Source organism: Nesoenas mayeri, assembly GCF_963082525.1.
Source record: "Nesoenas mayeri genome assembly, chromosome: 26".
Taxonomy (NCBI): Eukaryota; Metazoa; Chordata; class Aves; order Columbiformes; family Columbidae; genus Nesoenas; species Nesoenas mayeri.
The window spans coordinates 4,613,970-4,635,369 of record NC_137552.1 but is presented as its reverse complement, the minus strand read 5'-3'; the positions used below and the strand labels follow the sequence as shown (position 1 = coordinate 4,635,369).

Below are 21,400 nucleotides of genomic sequence, written 5' to 3'. Positions count from 1 at the left end.
GCCGTTGTCACCGCGCGGTGCCGCGGTTCCTGTTGTGGGCGGCGGATGCGCCTCACCCGGCAGCTGCTGGAAAAAAACACGGACAAACGGAAAACAAGCAGGTCCCATCCCTGACCCCGCGCTGTCCCCCCAGCCAGCACAGGGTGTGCATGGGGGGGCCGGAGCCGCCCCCAGCCCCAGGGGTGCCACCAATTCACCAGGGCTCTGGGGTAGGGGGATGCGGGCACAGCATCCAGGCTGGGGAGGGCAGAGCTTTGGGGGTGCTGGGGGAACCACAACCCAGCCTTCGGGGATGGTAGAGTCAGCGACAACACGGGGGGGGCCTCCCTGCAGCAAAGCCCCCCCCTCCCCTATGACTTGAGGTGCCCCCCCCGGTGTCCCCACAGCAAGAACGAGCCGGGCGCTAGAATAAATAAACTTTATTCTGGAGCCAGCCCCCCCTGTCCCCCCGTCCCCCCCGTGCCCGCCGGGCCGGGCCCCCCAACCCCCTTCCTGCAGGCGCGAGGCCGGGGCCGAAATCACCGCGCGGCCCCCGCCCTGGCGGGGGGGCCAGGGCAGGGCCTGCCCAGCCCCCTGACTCTAAAACCACTAAAATCTCAACAACAACAAAAAAATTTAATAATAATAAATCGTGTGCCCCCCCATTCCCGCCTCAAACCCCCCCACCCCCCCTCCGGCAGCACCACCGTGCCCCCTCCACCTGCACAGGCCTAAAAACCCCTCCAAACTTTTACAAAGGTTTTAAAACGTATTTATAGATATTTATAGATATTTATATATATATACTTTGCTTTCTTTCTCTTTTAAATGACTCTGCTCCCTCGGCGTGCGGGGTCTGCCCGGGTCCTCCCGGCCGGGGGGGCCGGGGAGGGATTGGCTCGGTGGTCGCGATCCCGTGTGTGCTGGTGCTGGTGGGGCCGGGGGGTCCCCACGGCAGAGGCCCCCGCGCCCCTGAAATGTGACTCAACCAACGCACTTCGCCCGGGGCTGCGGGGGGTCCGGGGGTTCCCCACGTTGGGGGGGTCCTGGGGCTGCGCCGGCGAGGAGTCCGCCCCGGGGAGGGGGCTGCAGCCAGGGCTGGGGCGCAGGGCGTCCCCCCGCCGTGTGCCGGCGTGCCGGGCTGTGTCCTGGTGCACGCCGGGCGCGCGTCACGGCGAGTGCGTGGCCGGGCTGCTGCGGTTGGAGCTGGGCGAGAGGCTGGGGCTGCAGCTGCCCGGGGGGGGGCCCAGGCTGCCTGCGCGGGGGCCGCCCGGCTGCCCCCCCAGTGTGTCCATACCCTCCGAGTTTTCCAGCATCTCCTGGATGAGCGGCGGCATCGAGCCCGGGATCTCCATCTTCAGCGTGATCACCCGCTCGGCGCCTGCGGGAAGGGTTGGGGGTCAACAGGGCATCCCCAAATGAGGACCCCCACCCCCAAACCAGGACCCACCCCAAACCACCCCCATTGCTCATCACCGGGTGCTGAGGACAAGGGACACGGTCCTCAGCATCCCTGGAGGTGGGGACCCCGTCCCGCGTCCCCTCCAGAGGATGCCGGACCCTGGGGAAGGATGAGGGACCTTGACCCCCCCCGGGGATGCTCCAGGGGACACGGAGCCGTTTCCCCCACCCCGAGCTCACCCTTGGCGCTGATGCTGCGCAGATCCGTGATCTTCATCAGCATCTTGGGGAACATGTGGGGCCTGTTGGGCCTCCTCTTCCTCACGTAGACCTTCAGCGCCTCCAGCAGCGGCTCCTGCAGCTTGTCCACTCTGTCCGGCTGCTCCAGGTCCTGGCGGTCTGCGGTTGGCAGGGGGAGACACAGCGGTTACGGGGGGCACTGTAGGTCATGTCATCATGGACACAGCCCACCTCCAGCTGACCGCGGTGGCACAATTTGGGGATGGGGGCCGCTCGGGAGGGTCCCTGCACCCCTTTTCCCCCCAGCACCCACCTCCGCAGATGAGGCAGATGGCGCTGAGCAGCCCCGTCTCCGCGTCGTCCATCTCCAGCGGCAGCAGCTGGTTGGCGAAGGCGAAGACCAGGTCGGTGAGCGGCCCGAAGCCGGCGTTGTGCATCTGCGTGCGGTTCAGCGTCAGCCCGTCCGAGAAGGTCATGGTGTCCTGCTCCGGCGTGTAGCGCGTGCAGATCCGCAGGATCTGGGGGCGGGGGGACAAATTGGGCGCTCAGCCTGGTGTCCCCTTCCCTGCCCCGTCCCCTTGTCCTTGTCCCCGCTCTCACCAGGATGTCGAGGCAGGCGGCTTTGAGGAGGGTGATCTGGTCGGCGATGGTGAGCGTGGTGAAGCCGGGGAGCTGCTTGGCAAACTCCACCGTCTTGATGATGCACTTGGTGGACAATTCGCTGAACTTGTCCCACAGGTCGATGTCCAGCGAGACTCGCTGCTCCGAGCTGTTTTTCTACAGCGGAATTTCGGGGGTGATGACACCGAGTCATAGGGGAGGCGGCCACACTCCCCAATTTCCCCCCGGGACTCCCCAAAAAACTCACCGTAGTGTATTTGCCGAGCTGGCAGAGCGCGGGGAAGGTCTCCTGGTGGGCTTTGCGCACCTTCTCGATGAGCTCCTCCACCTCGGGCGTGACGATGTAGCTCTCCGAGCACTCCGGCTTGGGCACGTCCTTCTTCTTCTTGTTCCGGTCATTGCGGACGGCTGCGGGGACAACGCGGTCGGTGTCACCGGCCCCGCTGCCACCCAGCCCCTGTCCCCTCCCCAGGGCGGGATGAGGACCGTGCCACCAGCCGCGGTGACAAACGGCCAGCACAGCTTTATGATAAGCCCCCACTCCCAAGTCTTAAGAGGCGACTCGGGGTGACAGCGCACCTGGGGGGACACATGGCAGGTTTGGCAATGGGGACGGTGCTCAGCTCTGCGCTGCAAACTGACAGAGCAGGATAACGGCAGCTGAGCACCGTGTTCATCACGGGGACATGGGGACGTCCCCGAGGTGGCAGCGATATGGGCCAGATCAGCCTCCGGACCCCCCATAAGTGAGCTGCTGAGCACCCCCGGCGCTACTCAGCCCCCCCAGCACCATGGGTCCCCCAAGGGCAAGCGGATGGGGCAGAACTTGGGTGGCAGCTGCGCCCCAGGAGCCACCGCCCGCGGTCACGCAGCCCCGGCCGCACCGGGGCGCAGCGGGCACCGCGACGACGGGCACGGACACGCCGCGAGGCCTCGGTGGCGTCATTTATCTCCGACATCACCCATCACGCGTTGCCGGGGCAATGGGAAAGCTGAGACACAACCCCAGGGGGACCCTCCATCCCCTCCAACCAACGAACCCCCACTGCACCCCAGCGGGGCGTCCCGTCCCCATCCCTGTCCACATCCCTGTCCCCATCGCATCCCATCCCATCCGCACTCACACTCCTTGGACATGCCGACTTCGAAGCACTTCTGGAGGCGGCAGTACTGGCACCGGTTGCGCGTCACCTTGTTGATGATGCAGTTCTTGTCCCGGTGGCACGTGTACACCATGTTCTTCTGGATGCTGCGGCGGAAGAACCCCTGGGGACCCCCCCCCACAAAGTCCCGTCAGCGCCCGGCCTGGGGACCATGGGGACTGTCCCCATTGCGGCGGAAGAACCCCTGGGGACCCCCCCCAAAGTCCCATCAGCGCCCGGCCTGGGGACCAGGGGGACCGTCCCCATTGCGGCGGAAGAACCCCTGGGGACCCCCCCCAAAGTCCCGTCAGCGCCCAGCCTGGGGACCACAGGGACCGTCCCCATTGCGGCGCGTGGTGCCGGCAGCTCTCACCTTGCAGCCCTCGCAGGCGCTGACCCCGTAGTGGTACCCGGAGGACTTGTCCTGGCAGACGAAACAGGGCTTGTAGATGCGGGGCAGAGGGGGGGGCGAGGGGGGGCTGGGCACGATCTCCTCCGAGCTGGTGCTCTGCGTCTCGACGGCTGCGGGGAGAACAGCTCATGGAGACCCCCCCCAAAAAGGCAGGGCTGGACCCCCATCCCGCACCCCCCGACAGCGCTGGACCCGCGGCCGGTGGTCCCGCTGCCCGCCCCCCCACCCCGGTGCTGCCCACCCCCCCCGGGGCCGGTGGGGAGAGGCCGTGAGGCGGGAAGATGCAAGTTGACATTTCCAGGCCACGGAGCCGCCGTGGAATCCAGGCGGACAAAAAAGACATTTAATAAAGAAAAAGGGAAAGAAGACAAAAAAGGCGCAATCCCAGGAGCCCCCCCACCCACCCCCCCCCGCCACGGGCGGCATCGGCGCCGCACACCCGCTCACACGCGTGTGCACGGCCCTGGGGGCTGCCGGCTGCACCCGCGGGACAAAGCAGGGCCCCCCGGAGGGGACAGGGTTGGTGGCACCCCAAGGGACGCCCCCCCAGCCCCCGTGACGCAGCCCCGGCCAACACATACAGCAACGGCCCCACCAGTGCCCCCCGCACCCCAAAAATCCCATGAGATGTGTCTGCCCCCCCTAGAAATGGCTCAAGCCCCCCATGCCGAGCGCTGTCCCCCCGCCCCGGCGCAGCTCCGGCTGCGGGGGGGGCGCAGCGCGGTTGGGGTGCCACCCCCGTTGTGGGGTGCAGCCAGGCAGGGGTTAAGCGCTCCCCGGCTCCTCCGGGATGTTTGTGAATGTTTTTGTGCAGCGGAGCCAAGCGAACCAGTTAAACAGGATATTAAAGGCCCGGCCCGGCGGGGGAGCCCGGCCCCCCCCCCCAACCACGACGCCAGCCCCTGCGCCCCAAAAAGGGCCCCCAAAAAGGGCCCCGGGGCTGTGGTGCTGTGGGGGGGGGGGCTCTGGCCAGGGGCGCCCACCCCAGGGCTGAGCCCAGGGGTCCCATAGGGGGTGGTGGGGCTTGGGGGGTGATGGATGAGGGGTGGGGGGGGGTCCCCAGCATGAGGTCCCCAGATGAGGCCAGGGAGTGGGGACAATGGGGACAAAGCCACGCTTGGCCCCTTGATGGTGGGGACGGGTGAGGGTGCAGGGGGAGACCAGGGTGCAGAGATGGATATGGGGGTGCAGGGGGGATATGGGGGTGCAGAGGGGGATATGGGGGTGCAGGGGGGGGGGGGGAATACAGGGGTGCGGAAGGCGAGCGAGCCGGGCAGCACTTGCCAGGGCGGCACTGAATAAATCAGCGCTGCCACTCGAGGGAGCGGAGCCATTAAAGTGACTGAGAGAACGTCGTCTATAATTTATCGCCTCTTTTATATAATTTAAGAACTTCCTCGTGGAGAGCTGCACTCGCAAAATGCAGATTTGACAACATTTTGATGCGCTGGGGGGGGTGGGGGGGGGGAGGATGGGATGCGGCTCTCCCCACCCGCGCCGGCGCACGCTGGTGTCCCCGGCTGCGCCAGCACCACGGGAATCCCCCGGCACCGCAGCCACCGCCAAGGGACCGCCGTGCCACCGGGCGGGGGGGGACAGGGCACAGCTGTAGGGCTGGCCAGCCCCCCGAGCCCCTCACTGCGGCATCAGGGAAGAGTGCAGAGCAGCACCCAAAGGTGCTGAGCACCCACTATGGTGCAATCCCCCCCACCCTGCTCCTGTGGGGCTGGCTGCAGGAGGGGCCAGCCGGGGACACCAGGGACCCAGGCGTCCGGGCTCGCTCCCCTCCCCCAACCCCATCTCCTCCTGGAGCAGGAGGGGCCCAGGCGTGTGTGTGTGTGTCCCCCCCCCCGTTCCGAGGAGCCCCAGCTGCAAACCAGATGCTGCGGCTCCGCCAGCATCCGCCAGCATCCCCGGGCCAACGCGCCGCCCCCGCCCGCGGCCCCGTCGGCCGCTTCCTGCCCGCGCCAAGGGACCCCGGGGCACCCCGACACCCAAAAACCCGCCCCGGCGTGGGAAAGCGCCCGCGGGGCCCCACCGTGTACCGAGTGTGCGGGGAACCCAGGCGTCCGGGCCGCCGCCACCCCCACCACCAACCGGCCACCGCTCCTTGGCCGGAGCTGGGGATGGGACATGAGCAGGGGACAGGGATGGGGACATGGGACAGCATGGGGTGCTGTGCCAGGCAGGACAGCCCCACGCGTGGAACAGCCCCATGGAGGGTGGGCACCCACCCAGGGCTTTCCTGCAGGTGAGGATCCCACGTGCCCCAAATTCCTGCACCTCCGCAGGAGCTGCAAGGAAATGGGGTCCCGGGAGCGATGGGGCTGGGAGCCCAGAGCCATGAGGTGCCCGGGGGTGCCCGGGGGTGCCCACATGCCGCTGGTCCCCATGGGGCACCCTGCCCGGTGGATCCGGGGGTCCTGTCCCTGCCAGCACCCTGACCCACCCATCTGCCACCACCCCGTGCCACAGCACCGTGCTGGTACGTGCCACTGTGGCGACAGAGCGCGGCCAACACGAGGGGACGGTGGGGCCACCTCGTGTACGCACATGCACCATCATACCCCCCTGAGACCCCCACAGCACCCCACAAAACACATGGACCCACGCAGGCACAAGGTACCCACGGCCTCAGTGGGCTCCTGCAAGCCCTTGGCAACCACGTCGTGCCTCAGTTTCCCCAGCTGCGGCGCGGCGGCGGCCCCAGGCCCCGGGGAGTGGCTCTGCCCCCACGCCAGCGAGACGGCGTCCCGGCGGGTTTGGCAGCGCCAGTGCCGGGCCAGCAGCCAGCACCCCATGGCCAGCCCCAGCGGGCACAGCCAAGCCGCAGCCACAGCCGTCTCTGGGGAAACTGAGGCACGGCACCTTCGACACCGGCAGCAGCGCCGGCTGGCACCCTGGGCTGGGGAGACACGGCACCTCGTGTGACGTAGGGAGCGGGGCGCCCTGCCAGGGATCCCCGCCAGCACCCGCCGCTCACGTGTGCACCGAGTCACGGTCACAGTGACCACAGCCGGGAGATGCCCTGGCCTGGGAAGGGGCCCCGCGCAGCACCGCGGGTTGTGTGTCCACCCAGAGCCGCCCGGCCAGCTCCAGCGCACGGGGAGGGGGCTCCCGATAGGCAGCCCCCCCGCCTCTCTCACAAAACATGGAGGACAAGGGTCCCCGGCCACCCTGCTCAGCACGGCACAGCCCCAATGGGATCCAGGCGAGCTCAGCGCTAAGGGGACAGCACGGAACGCGGCAGCACAGCCCCTGCCTGCACGCTGCCTGCTGGGGGGCTCTGAAGGCAGCACCCCCCTCGCAGAGGCGGCGGGAGCCCCCCGCAGCCCCGCGCCGTCCCCAGCTGCAGACAAAGGCCCCTCGCGCCACGCTCGCGCCCGATGCCAGCGGAAAGGTCGAGCAGCCCCGAGACAATGGGGGGAGCGAGAGCGTGGGGGCCACGGCCACACACCCCCCGAGCAGCACCGGGCACCGCACCGGGCATCGCTGCAGGATGGGGGGACCGGCTGCAGGGAGAGAGACCCACTGACCCCCCCGGGGACAAGGCAGCCCCCCCAGCCCTTGTCGGGGTGAAAGTCCTACGGAGCCCGGCAGGACTTTCCCCGGGCCGTTATCGCTGCCCGTGGCCCCTGGGCGCCAGGCCAGCCAGCCGGCTGCCCACTGCGGGGGCACGGGACCCGCTGTAGCCCACCCAGCCCCACTGGGTGGGCACAAAGCACAGCAGCACCCCATGTCCCCCGTGGGGTGGCCGCCCCCAATGCGCTGCCCGCGCCCCTGCCTGCTCCCACCACAGCACAGAGCTGCCCGTACGTGTCCCCCGGCTGCACAGCGCACGGGGCTGCCTGTCCCCAAGGACGGTGGGTGACCCGTGGGGGACAACAGGCCGTGACCCCGCAGGGACACAGGGCAGGATGTGCCAGCGGGAGCGGGACCGGCCGGGTCCCGCATGAGCACCCAGGACACCCCGGCCCAAGGGGACACCCCGATCCCCGGCGGGGCCCCCCGCTGGTGCTCCCCCCGCTCGCCCCTGCAGCAGCAGCAGGCGCAGCGGCTCTGGCGTTAATTGGATTTTGTCGGAGCCCTTATCAGGAGGGAGCGACATTGCCGGCGGAGCTGGCGCTGCCGCGGAGCCCACTCGGGAAAAGGGGGTGCGAGGGGGACCCCGGCCCCCCCTTCACCGGGCTCAGCCGTCCCAGATCTCACCGAAATAGGACAAGGGTTGTTTATGGCCGATCCGGCGGCATCTGCGCAGAGCTCAGCCCGGCGATGGAGGGCACTGGGCTGGGGGGGCTGAGCCCAGCACCCCCTTGGGCTCAGCCCCCCGCCCCATGGCCAAGCCCCCAGCACCCATCACCCCGCACCCATCCCTGCAATCCCCCCGCTCGGGGCTGCTCTTCCCCCCCCGGGTGGGCTCCAGCACCGGCCCGAGGCGGCGGTGAGGGGCCCGGCCGCCCCCGGGACGCAGGTACCTACAGCGGCCGGAGCTGCTCCAGGGCGGGGGGCGGCGGGGGGCCCCGCAGGGCGCGGGGGGGCCGCGCTCCGGCAGCAAACAGCCCCGGCCCGGCCCGTAGAAATCCATCCGGAGGAAGGGGCCGGGGGGCAGCCCCGCCACCGCCGCACCCTCGTACATGGCCCGGGGCCGCCAGGGGCGCCTCCCCCGGTCCGGCGGCGGGGGCGGCCCTGGGAGGTCAGCGGCCCCCCCCGCGGCAGCCGGGCCCCCGGGGCGCCCCGGGCCGCGCTGCCATGGCCGGGGAGCGGGGCCCCGCCGCTCCGCTCCGCGCCCGGGCAGGCGGCGGCGGGAGGAGGAGGAGGAGGAGGAGGCGGGGGAGGGGAGGAAGGCGCAGCCCCGCCGGCTCTGCGGCTCCGGCAGCCCCGGTCCCTCCCGACACCAGCCGCCTCCCCACAGCCTTAACCCGCTCCGCGCCGCGGGGCCGCCCCGGCCGCCGCCGCCTCCTCCTCCTCCCCGGGACGGCCGGCACCGGCACCGGCACCGGCCACGGCCGCGCGGGGCCGGGGGCTGCCCGGGGCCGCGCCTCATTTGCTTAATGGGATGCGGGTGAACTGCGGGTGAACCCGGTGGGGAAGGGCTCACCTCGCCCTGACCCCCGGCCGCCCCCCCGGGGGGCCCGTGTGTGTGTCTGTGTGCGCACCTATGTGTGCATGCATGTGCATGCGTGTGCACGAGTGTTCCCGCTGCATGACAAGGTATGCGATCGATTGCATCCCCTGCTGCACACGGGCCCGTGTGTGTTCCTGCTGCCCCGCTGCACGGGGGGGTGCATGTGTGTATGTGTGCAAATTCCTGCAGTGCATGGGACGGCCTGTGTGCATGTACATGTGTGTGCATTCCTTCCACACGCACGGTCATGTGTGTGCATTCCTTGTGCACATAACATGTGCATTCTTTCTGCACATATAGACATGTGTGTGCATTCCTTCTGCACATATGGACATGTGTGTGCATTCCTCGTGCACACACGGACATGTGTGTGCATTCCTTGTGCACATAACATGTGTGCATTCTTTCTGCACATATGAACATGTGTGTGCATTCCTTGTGCACATAACGTGTGCATTCTTTCTGCACATATGGATATGTGTGTGCATTCCTTGTGCACATAACGTGTGCATTCATTCTGCACATATGAACATGTGTGTGCATTCCTTGTGCACATAACATGTGCATTCTTTCTGTACATATGGACATGTGTGTGCATTCCTTGTGCACATAACGTGTGCATTCTTTCTGCACATATGAACATGTGTGTGCATTCCTTCTGCACATAATGTGTGCATTCATTCTGCACATATGGACATGTGTGTGCATTCCTTCTGCACATGACATGTGCATTCCTTCCGCACACACATACGCGTGTGCATTTGTTCCACACATAACACGTGTGCATTCCTTCTGCACACACATACATGTGTGTGACATCGTGTCCCCCATCAGGCACAGAAGCCACACATGTACACATTAGCATGTGTGTGTATCCCCATGCATGCGCACACCCCCCCCCCCCCCGCACATACATGTGTTTGCGTGTGGCCCATGCGCCGCACGCCCCTCCCCTACGCGTGCATGCAGGTCTCCACGGGAGGTGCCACCCCGCACACACGGCACAGCCTCATCCCACACGGCACAGCCAGCCCGGCGCCGCTGCCCACACCCCGGCAGGGACAGCGGCCACAGGGCCGGGCTGGCAGGACGGGTACTGGCAGCCCCGATGGTGCCACTTCCCCCGCCGCGCCGGTAACCTCCCTGCCACACGCTCTCACCCACCCACCCTCTCTTCCTGCGGCGCGGCACCGCCGGCACAGCCACCCCGCGGGCCCCAGCCCTGGCACGCAGCCTCTGCCACCCCGGAGGGGACACGGCGGGAGACCCCAGGATGCTGCAGGGTCCATCCTAACACCCCCCTGATTCCGAGCACACACACATGCGGCCAGCCCTCGATGGGACGATGCGGGTGCTGCTGTGCACGCCGCCTTGTACGGCCACATGCGGCAAGCAGGGAGCGTGCACGAGCAGCTGTGCACGCATGGCAGAACGCACACGTATGGCAGAACACACACACACCCTTTGCACACCCAACAGCCCGGCCCTGCGCATGCTGGCAAACCCCCCCAGCTGTAAGTGAGCAGCTTTTATTTCCAATCTGCCCCCCCAAAGAGAGGGGAGAAAAACAAAAAGGAATAAGAAAAAGGCCGGGAGGCGTGTGTGTGTCTGTGTGTGTGTGTGTCTGTGTGTGTGTGTCTGTGTGTGTGTGTGTCTGTGTGTGTGTGTGTGTGTCTGTGTGTCTGTGTGTGTGTGTGTCTGTGTGTGTGTGTGTCTGTGTGTGTCTGCACAGAGCACATCAGCAGCGCCTGTTTAAATAATAATAGAAAGTCAAAGGCTTTGCTTAGCCAGCAGGTTTCTGAACAAAAGCCCAGCGCTCCTCCAACTTCCTGCAGCGAACATGACAAATGTCTGCTTTGACTCATTTACCAGCGCTGGAAAGAATGTGGCTGCGACGGAGGGGACGGCGGAGGGGATGCGGGCCGGTGGCACCGCGCGGCTCGGCCGCGGCACGGCCGCGCATCGCACGCACGCCGGCGGCCGTACCGCCGGGCAGCGCTTCCCATCCCGCGACGGCGGCAACGGGAAGAAACTGTGATGAAAAATCCCCAAGTCTTAGCGCAGAAGCCAAGAGGAACTGGGCGAGGGGAGCGCCCCGCACGCAGCCCCGCGGGGACAGTGGGGACGCCGCGCCACGCGCCCTGTCGCACCGCCACGTCCCGACACCAGAATGGGGACACCAGAATGGGGCCCCCACCTTGGGAGCATCTCCCGGCCCAACTCACAGGGGTGGCCGATGCTCTGGGGAGGACAAGATAACCCCATGAACACGATGGTGACGCAGCCCCAAAGCCCATAGGGACACCACTGGGGACCCTCTTGTTGCCGCTTGGGGAGCGCAGGGTCACAGCTCCAGCAGACAACGGGACGTGGGCAGGGACCCCCACACAAACCCACGCATCCCAGCCTGGGGTACAGGGTGCCCAGCCCTGGCCCCTTCCCCCCATCCCCACGCTGGCACCTCGGGGCCCCCGTGGCCCCCCTCCCGCCCGCCCACTTCAAAAGACCCCATTTATCCCCTTCAGCGGCTTTTGAGCGCAGCGGCGAATTCCCGGCCGGCGCAGGCAGCTCCCCCCGGCCCCCGTGACAGTGATAGAAAACCTCCGCCGTAATGGGCTTTCCCAGGCGCGGGGGCCAAACACCCAGCCCGGCCTCATCAATCTTCCCCGGGCGGGGATGGGGGGGTCCCCAGCACCGCACCCCGCAGGAGCTCCCCATCCCCTGCCCCAAGCGGGGCCCCGCTGCCCCCCCACCCCCCGCCCCCCCCCCCGCCTGAGGCCCCCAGCCTGCAGGGAGCACGTTTTGCTCATTAATTTTTAAAAATTAATTAATTACGGGGCGCTGCGGGGGAGCGGCTGCGGCGCAGAGGAAACCAGAGCCAGCGGGTTGGGTGACAGGCTGGGCCCGGCCGCGGGGCCCCCCGGCCCAGCAGCCAAGAGCGGGGCCGAGGGGGGGCCCTGGCTGCTGGAGGAGGGGGCCGAGCGGGGTCCCATTTCCAGCAGCCTGGGAACCAGGGCGGAGGGAAAGCCCGGTTCGGGGCGGGGGGGCGGGTGCAGTGGGCAGGAATGCCTCATGGCCCCCCCGAGACCCCCCTTGGGGACAGCCAGGCCACGGGGGAGTCCTTGGGGGTGGGGACGAGGGCACACGCGTGCACACACCCGCCACGGGGACACGCGCACCCCCTCGCACGGGCGCTCGGCCCCGCGCACACTTATTACACACGCAGCCCCCCCCGCGCAGCCCCGGGGCGCACACGCGTGTGCACACCCCCTCGCACGGCGTGCGCACGCCCCCTCCCACCCCCGCAGCGTGCGCGCCCCGCGCACACCCGCCGTGCGAGCGCACACGTGCTCACACGCAGCGCTGAGCGTGCGGGGGTCCCACGCTCACCCCGGTGCCCCCCACTCACCCCGGTGCCCCCGACACCGTCCCCAGCGCACCCCGGGACGCCCCACATGGGGACCCACGGGGGGGGCTGTGCCGGGGGGACGGTGTCAGGGGATCCCCAGGGCTGTCCCCATGTCTCGGGGCGCTATTTGTGGCACGAAGGCCACGTTTCCCCACGCCGGGGGCAAAGCACACAGCACCCGCGGGGCTGGATGCGGCACCAGCGGCTCCTCTGCAGCTCTAACACCATCAGACCCGCGGCACAACACTCACGGCACCGGGGGGGCACCCGGCTGAACCCCGGGTGGGGATTCTGCACCCCCAGGAGCGCCCAGCCGGATCAGCCCTGGGGCCGCGCAGCTGCAGCACATCTGGCAAGGGTGGGCCGGCGGCAGGGACGGACGCGTGCGAGGAGGGGGCGGCTGCGCCGGGCCCCTCCATGGCCCCCCAGTCCTCCTGCATCCCCCCCTGCATCCCTGGGTCCCCAACTGGAGAAGGCCAAGGGGAAACTGAGGCACAGTTCACCCACCATCCCCATGGCACCCCCAGCCCCATCCCCAGTGCCAGAGAAGCCGGGGGGGGAGCACAGGGGCCCCCCCAGCCCGTTCCCACAACGCCGTGCGGCGGGAACGGCCCCAGAGCCAGCGCGGGGGAGGGGCCCCACCCGCCGCCACCCAGTCGCTCAACTGGTCCCACTGGGTCCCACCGCCGCCGGGGTGGTTCCGGCGGGGGACAGCGCCCGGGGCTGGCCCTGCCTGGGCCTGCACCGTCCCCTGGGGCCAGGGAGGGGCCGGGGGGGGCCCCCGCCACACCCCAACCCACGGGGGCCTCCCCGACAGCGGGCGCCGCGGGGCACCCACACTGGCGCGGGGCGAGAACGGGCAAGGGCGGCCGTCCGCGGCGGGGACGGGTCCGGGTCTGCCGCCCAGCGAGGGTGTGGGGAAACTGAGGCACGCCGGGGCGGCGGCGCAGAGAGGAGCGCGGCCGGGAGCCCACCTCCCGCGGCTCCCAGCTGCCGGCGCGGCGGGGTGGTGATTACCGGGGCCGTGATGGACGACCCTGTCAGGGGGAAATTGAATCAGGAGCAGACGCGATGATTGCCTTCATCGCCTCCCCCACGCGCGGCCCCCGCGCCGACGGCGAACAAAGAGCCGCCGCGGGGACGCGGCACCGCATCAGCCTCCCCGGTCCCTCAACACCGCCAAGCCCCCCGGCACGGCCACGGTGGGTGCTGGGGATGGGGACAAGCAGCGGCCCCTAAGCAGGGCCAGCTGGGCCGTTAACAGCCGGGGTTTAAACGCGGCCATTAACGAAGGCGGACGCAGCAGCAATTAACTCGCACACACCCCGCCGGGCGCTGCTGCCCGCTCCGTGCCTCAGTTTCCCCAGCAGCAACACAAACACATGGAGGTACCCCAAAACACAGCTCCCCATGGGTGAGGGACACAGCGGCCAGTGCCACTGCCCCGGCGCAGGTTACAGACCCCACACACCCCCCTGGCACATGGGGGTCCCACCGACTCCCCGGTGCGGGGCTGCGGTACTCACTGGCAGGCGAGGGGGTGCTGTATCCGCTGACGGGCAGCTGGTGCTGGATGCCGGCCAGCGTGCTGGGCGGCGAGAGCCCCCCCAGCATGTGGGGGAAGAAGAAGGCGTAGGGGGACACGGGGTAACCGTTGAGGTGCCCCCCCCCGGGCGTGGGGCAGGAGCTGCTGTTGCTGGCCATGGCGGGGTCTCCGGCGCAGGGGGGATCTCAGGCGTGGGGTGCGGGGGCCGAGCAGAGCATGGGGCAGCCCAGGTGACCCGCTGCCCGGCGGTTGTCCTCGCTGGTGGCACTGGGTCCTGCGACGCTGCGGGGGGAGCAGAGAGTGTGGTTAGCAGAGGGGCTGGGACACCGGTCCCCACCCTGATGTGGGATCTACTACCCGTGCCTCAGTTTCCCCAGACACCCCACCAGGGGCCGCATCCCCTCCCGGCCCCAGGAGGGCGCAGCTGGCCGGGCCCAGCGCTCCCCACCAGCTCCACAACAATCCCCCAGATTAACAACACCACGGCCAGCGGGGCCGGCAGGCGCAGGTCACTAATCCCGGCTTAGTGGGCAGGGGACAGGGGGACAGCGTGGGGACACTGTAGCCCCGCAGTGTGCAGGACACCCCCTTGGGCCAGGAGCCACACGATGGCCCTAAACCTGCTCCCCAAGCCCAGCCCAGGAGCAGGGGTGCACAGAGTGTCCCGGGGGGGGCAGCAGCCTCTGCCACAGCCCAGGGGACTGCGAGGCAGCCAGGGAGGGGACAGGCACGCTGAGGTCCCCTGAGGACAGTGGCTCCGCTCCAGCCCGGCTCTGCCGTCACGGCCGCGCTGCCCCGCCAGCTCCGCTCCTCCCACACCTGCACCGAGCCGGAGGGGACTCAGCGGGGCAAGAAGGGGCTCAACCCCCCCGGGACCCGCAGCCAGGGGCTCAGCCTGGCACAGGCTCGGGCTCTGCCCGCTGCGGCGCAGCCCCCGCGCCGTGCCGTGTGCCGGACCGTGCCGGCAGCTCCCACGCCAGCCCGGCGGGGCACGGACTCCACGGCCCAAGCCAGGGCGGGGGGCAGCGGTGGGAAGGGGGGCACGAGGCTTTCACAATCCCAGGCTGGCTGTTTATTTAAGCGCTGGCGCGGGGCCCGGCGGGGGCTGTTTATTTGCCGAGAGTGCTGGCTCCCGGCCCCGCGGAGGCGGAAAAGGATCCAGAGGAACAAGGCTGGGCCGCCCGGCGAGGCACTGGGGAGGGGCCGGGATGGGCACGGCCCTGCCTGCCCCCCCCAGCACACAGCTGGGTGCACCCACTGCAGGCAGGACCCCCATCCTCCCAGCCCGCACCGGCACCCTCAGCCCCGGCGCTGCCCCCCACCCGTGGGGACCCGCTGGAGCGCCCATGGGGAGACCCACGGTCGAGCCGGGCACCCAAGGGTGGCTGGGGGTGGGTCACAGGGTGCCCTGCCGGGCACCGCAGCGTGTGCCGGGTTCCCACGGGCACCGCCAGGGCATGGTGCCGCCTGCCGGGTCAGCAGCTGCGTGGGCTCAGGGGCCACAGCTCAGCCCCAGCGAGGGGACAGCCCTTGACTGGCGCCTCCACATTGTGTCACGGGGTCCTCAGCCCCCCGGTATTGCCCATGGCCCCCCAGCTATGCCACGGCCCCCGAGCTGCGCCAGCCGGGGGGAGCAGCGGGGTGGGAGGCGCGGGAGGAACCGTTTATGTTTGCCGGTGCCAAGTGCTCACCGGGCACCGCGCCAGCCGTGCCGGGGCCCAATTACTCAACCCCCTCTTGCCCCTCTCCCCCCACCCAAACCCCAGGACCAAGCAAGCATGGCCACCACACACAATTGTCCCCTGTGGGTGGCTGCCAGCCCCCCCGGCACCTTCCCAATGTCCCCATGGGACCAGCAGCAGCCAAGCGGGTCGGGGAGCCCGGCTGGCCCCCCTCCTGTGGGTCCCCATGGGCAGAAAGTTCTGCACCCCTAAGAGCCCCCATGGGCCCCCTGTGCCAGCACAGCCCCCCGCACACAGCTCCGCAACCCGGGGGGGTCCTGAGTGTCCCAAACGGGGGTCCTGGCCAAGCCCTGCTCCCCCAGCACCCCAGCGCGGGGCCGGGGGCCTGCGCTCGCCCTCCCTGACGCCTTTTCCTCCAGTCCCCGGCAGGAGCTGGACGGGGCCCGGAGCTTCCTGGAATCCAGCGCCTGGCTCCAGCGCCGTGGAACACACGGCCGTGGGGCCCGCGCCAAATCCCAGCCACGAGGAACCTCCCGCCCAAGCCGGGGGCGGCCCCCGGGAGCGGACGGATGGACGGATGGACGCACAGACTGGAGCCATTCCCAGGGCTGGGGGGACCGCGGCTGCCCGAGCCACTCGCCACCCCAAACCCGAGTACAAAGCACACCCCACACACTCAGGCCAGGCAGCGTTGACACAACACCCCCAAGAGACCCCTTCTGAAAATGCAGCCCCCAGCCGTGACCACAGAGCGCATCCCGCGCCTGCCAGGGCCAACGCCAACCGCAGAGCGACCGGGATCGCACTGGGACGGCAGCGCCGCGACACCCACCTCCCCTGCGACCGCTACCAGCGCTGCCCACTGAAGGGGACAGGCAGCCCCCAGTGAAACACCCCACGGGCGCCCTGAACCCCCCGGTGCAGGCAGCACCCCCAGTGCCCACGTCACACCACCAAACGCAGCCGCGCTTCCTGCCAGGGCACACGGCGATGGCAGCGCCAGCGCCCGGATGTGACACGCCGGTGAGCGGGGGCACCGCCCTGTTCCCCCCTTGGCACCGCGGGGACAAGCAGGGCCGGGGGTGCCTGGCGGGGCGGCGAGGAGTGACCGAGCTCTTCCTGTCATGCCTGCGGGCACCGTGCTCCCGGCCGCAGCTTCCCCTCGCCGCTCTCGATTCCTGGGGGGGGACAGGTTTCAGTTCAGCCCCAGCCCCGCTGCCACGGTCCCCTGCCACCCCAGACCCTGTCACCGTGCTCCCCTGCCACCCTAGACCCTGTCACCGTGCTCCCCTGCCCTGGTGCCACTGCCACCCTGAACCCTGTCACCACGCTCCCCTGCCACCCTGAACCCCGTCACCATGCTCCCCTGCCACCCCATACCCTATCAATCCAACCCCCTGCCCTGGCACCTCCGCCACCCCAGACCCCACCACCCCAGCATCCCGCCAGCCCACTCTGCTCCCCAAATCTGGCAGGAGCGGCTGAATTCATGTCCCCATCCTCAGCGGGACAGGCCCCCGGCCGTCCCCACGGGCAGAGCGGGGTGTGCTGTGTCCCGGGGGGAGCAGGGTGGCCCCGCTGGGCTGGCAGCCTCCGGGCAGGGCAGGAAGCGCCCGCGGAGCCGCGGTGCGGTCGCAGCCTGCGGTTTCCTCGCTGCTGTCAGCACCCAGCCCGGGGCGGCCTCACACGCGAGGCCGAGAACCCGGCCACCCCGGCACCCCCGGCTGAGCCAGCGTCACACCGGGGGCACGAGGTGCCCCCCGTCAGGGCTGCTAGGCGAGACCCCCCCCCCTCTCCTCCCCGTATCCCCAAAGCATCCCGGTCGTGAGTCACCGTCACGTTTCTCACGTCCCCAGGCAGGCGTGAATCATGGCCCAGCCCGGCGGCAGGGCCGGAGCCGGCGGCACACGCGGTGTGTGCCAGAGCCGAGGCCGTCCGCAGCCCCTGTGCGGGGGGATCGGGGGTTCGCTGTGGACTCCAGGACTCGCAAGCTACTCCCACGAGCCAGCAAGTGCACCCAGGGGTTTGCTCAGCCCCAGCAACCCACGCCAGGCCACCCCGGCTCCCGCCAGCACGGACACAGGGCCAGGGACCCCACGCGGGACAGCGTCCTTGCTGCTGGGGATGGCGTCTGTGCCGGCCGCCCCGCTCCGCAGGGCACACGGGCACCCCATGGAGTGACTGCCAGCCCCGCGGCGTGGGTCCCCGCTCCAGCACCCCCACGTCCCTCTGCCGAGTGGGAGCCACAAACTGAAATTCCACCTGTCGCGGCCAGGCCAGCTCCAGTTACGCGGGGAACGCGCCGCTCCGGTTACACCTCCCGCACCCGCCGTCAGACGCGCCATTCTTCTGCGGGAACAGGTGCCCCGGCCCCCGCCACGGCCCCCCGGGCGGGCACGGCTGTGCCACGCTGCCACCGGCACTGCCCCGGCCCCGCGGGTGCCGGCTCAATGGATCCGGAAGGAGCCGGCACAGCCACAAACACCCAGCGGTGCCCAGGCCGGCCCCGCACCGCAGGACACCCCCGCAGCACCGTGGGGACAACACCCCGGCACTGCCCGCCCATGGAGGGGGGGACCAGCCCGGCCCCCACCCCGCAGTGGGACGAGCCCGGTGTGCTGCTTTGGGGTGGGATCGTGGTCCCACGGCGCCCTGTCCCAGTTCCCCCGGGCTCCTGGGAAGCAGCACGGCAGCCGCTCGCGGCAGCCCCCGGTTGTTTTTAGCCCTGGATGCGGCGCGCAGCCGGCGCCCTGGGAACGGCGTGCCGGGAACAGCGCGGCCCCAGACAGCCCTTTCTGGCTCGGCGACAGCCGGCAGACAAGTGCAGCTGGCTGCGCCGCCGGCCGCGGCACGGGGCCGCTCGGGACACGGCGCCCGCGGCTGGCGTGGGTGGACCCGGCGGGCAGGCGGCCGCGCGACACCTCCGGACACCGGGATTTGGTGGCACCGTGCCCTCGGCTTGGGCAGGCTCCCGGGGGCCGGGATCAGGCCAGGTTGGGAGCTGCCGTACCTGGGGGAGCCAAACCACCCTTGGCTGCGGGCGCTGCAGGAGGGCGTGCAGATGCGCGGCAGTGCCATGTCCCCCCGCCGCGGCCTCGCAGCTGTGGCACAGCCGGGAACGGCAGAGGCCGAGGCGGGCGCACGCGGCCCCTCGCCGGGCCCTGCCACGAGCCACCCCCCGCTAAGCCGCCTCCAGTCGCAGGGAGATTAACCCATTTTCCGTAATCAGCACATGTGTCACCGCAGATATGATCGCAGCCCCCCCCCGCGCCTGCCAGCACCGCAGCCCATCCCCCGCCCCGAGCTGGCACTGCCACGGGGGGCCCTGGCACAGGAGTGCCCCATGGCGTGGGGCACATGTGGGTGCTGGGGGTCCCTGGCATGTGCTGCAAGGGCCCCATAGCTCTGCCAGCCGAGGGCCCCCCCGAAGCTCCACAGCAGCACCCCAAAAACATTCAGGGGACTCCAGAGCCCAGCCAACCCCAGGCTGGCAGCGCTGGCACCGGCGCGGGGCTGTTCCCAGGGCGGGCGGCCCAGGGCACACTCTGCCCACGGCCGGCGCAGCCGAGTGTGGCACGTCGACACGCCAGAGCCTCCTGGTTATAAATAGAGCCGGAGCCGTGGAGCTGGTGAATCCCAGCGCCGCAGGGCAGGCGGCGGCACGGGGCCCTCCCCAGGCTCCGCAGCCGTGACGCCGCTGCCGGCACGGAGACCGAGCGCTGGGGACATGGCAGGTGTGCAAGGACAGCCGAGCAAAGCCGGGCATCCCGGCTGGGACACGGCACCCGCGGGCAGCGCGGGATGGGGAGCGGGGCCCTGCCCTCCTCCGCTGGCATCACCCGGGGGGCCACAAGCGGAGCGGCCGACGAAAGGCCAGCGACCTGCCGGCGTCACGGTGCGAGCACTCGTGGGGCCATGCGTGTCCCTGCGCCACAGCAAGGTCACCCCCAAGGGCAGGGCGCGGGGCCCACGGGTGACATATGGCCCGGGAGTGGCGGCGGCCGCGGGGCCGCTAAGCCAGCGAGTCGTCACCCGCTAATCCCAGCGCGGAGGCCGGCGGTCAGGGCGCTGCACCCCGAGCCACCGGCCGGCGCTCGCCCAGCACCCCCAAGCGGGACGGCCGCCCCCGCGGTGGGGAGCGCTGTGGTCACCGCGGGGCAGCCCCCGCATCCCCCCCGGCACCCGCTGTGCGGCGGGATGGCCCCCACCGCCCAACGGGGTCAAAGGTCAGAGGCACAGATTTAGGGGCCACCGCGGCTCTAGGGGCCAAGCGCTCTACACCCCGACCCCCCCTGCCTGGGGAGCCCGGCCCCGGGGGGGCTCCCCTCACCCACGGTGCCGCACCCGGTGGGGCAGCCCCCCCCTCACCCCCACTGCCGGGGGACCGCGGGGGCTCCGCCGTCCCCGGGCATCTGCTGCGGTGGTGGAGGCGGCGGCCGGCGCCCCCCGCCCGGCCCCCCCGGCCCCGCCGCCGCGCCAGCGCCCTGTCAGCGCGGAGAGCGATGGCTTCCTCCGCCCGCCGGCCAGGAAACGCCGCAGACGCCGCTCCCGCCCCCCGGACCCCGGCCCCGCCGCCCCCGGCCCCGCTCACCCGCCGGCTGCGCCGCGGCCCCCCCCGCACCCCGAAAAGGGGAAGCGGCCCCGGCCCCCCCATGCCCGCCCCCGCCGGGGAGCGGAGGGAACGTGGTCGTGCGCACCGGCGGCCCGGGGCGGGGGGGCTCCGGTTCTTCCGGGGGGGGCACCCCCAGCGCTGCGCTCTGTGGTGCTGCCGCGGCCCCCCCGGGGCGATGTGGAACCGCAGCCCCCGCGCCGAGGGTGCCCCGAGCCCTCACCGGGGTGGGGAGCCGCGCTGAAGCTCGGCAGCGCACGGCCAGCCGCTATCGGAGAGGGGACCCCCAGCATCGGTAACCGGGGGGGCCCCGCTCGGCCAAGGCCGGGGCGGCGGGAGGAAAAGCCGCGATCTGGAACGGGGGCGGGGGACAACGCTGCCCCCCCCGGGGCTCACGGCAGCCTCAGGCGGGCGGGGGCCCTCGCCCCTCCGCAGGAAACCCACCGCCGAGACGGAGCGAGGGGGATCTCCGGGATTCCCCGGTTACCGGAGGGGGATCCCCAGCGCCGCCTCCCGGGGGGGGGGTCCCACAGCCCTGGGACCCCTGAGACGCCTCTACCAGGGCAGGACCCCCAGCAGCCCCTCCCGGGGCGGGGACACCCCGACCAAGCGGGGGTGGGGTAGTCCCGGGAACACGTCTGGACGGCACCGACCACCCTCCCCCGGTCCCAGCACCCCCGCGAACGCGGCGACCGCCCCCCCCCCCCCGCCCACCGGCACAACGCGCTGGGTCCCGGCGCAGCGGCTCCCAAGCCCAGGTACCGGGGAGACGGCACCGGAGCCACAGCAAGAGCCTCCCTCCCCACCAGCGGGGGCCCGACTCGTTACCTGATCACGGAAGCTCCGCACCGAGATCCTTAAACCGGGGAAGCTCCCGGTGGCGGCTGCATGGCGGCGGCGGCGGAGAAGCCACGGGGAGCGAGCCGGTGTAAGGCGGGGAGAACCGGGGGGCGGCTTAACGAGCGGCGGCCGCGGCCATTGCGAGTCATGTGCTCGCGGGGAAACTTTACCCGGGGCTGGGCCGGGCCGGGCGGCGACGGCGGCGGCGGCGGCGGAGGGCGGGGGGGGCGGTGAGCGAGGCCCCGCCCCTCCCGCCGGCCCCGCCCACGCCCCGCCCCGCCAGCCAATGGGGCGCCGCGTAGGCGGTGCCCCATTGGCTGGCGGGGCGGGGCGTGGGCGGGGCCGGCGCTCCATTGTAACTCTTTGAAGTCTCCAGAAGGCGGAAGGGGAGAAA

General features: G+C 70.5%; 1 protein-coding gene across 1 annotated transcript; it reads right to left on the bottom strand.

Annotated features, from left to right (window-relative positions):
- Nucleotides 1-713: 713 nt before the first annotated feature.
- On the bottom strand, nucleotides 714-21,194 carry RARA (retinoic acid receptor alpha). Its single transcript, XM_080359860.1, has 9 exons — nucleotides 20,995-21,194; nucleotides 13,856-14,157; nucleotides 3,757-3,905; nucleotides 3,366-3,507; nucleotides 2,489-2,649; nucleotides 2,221-2,397; nucleotides 1,934-2,138; nucleotides 1,621-1,779; nucleotides 714-1,360 (listed from the first exon to the last, which is right to left on the bottom strand). The coding sequence occupies exons 2-9, from the start codon at nucleotides 14,031-14,033 to the stop codon at nucleotides 1,149-1,151; spliced, it is 1,383 nt and encodes a 460-aa protein (XP_080215986.1). The 5' UTR covers nucleotides 14,034-14,157; nucleotides 20,995-21,194; the 3' UTR covers nucleotides 714-1,148.
- Between the last annotated feature and the right edge of the window lie 206 nt (nucleotides 21,195-21,400).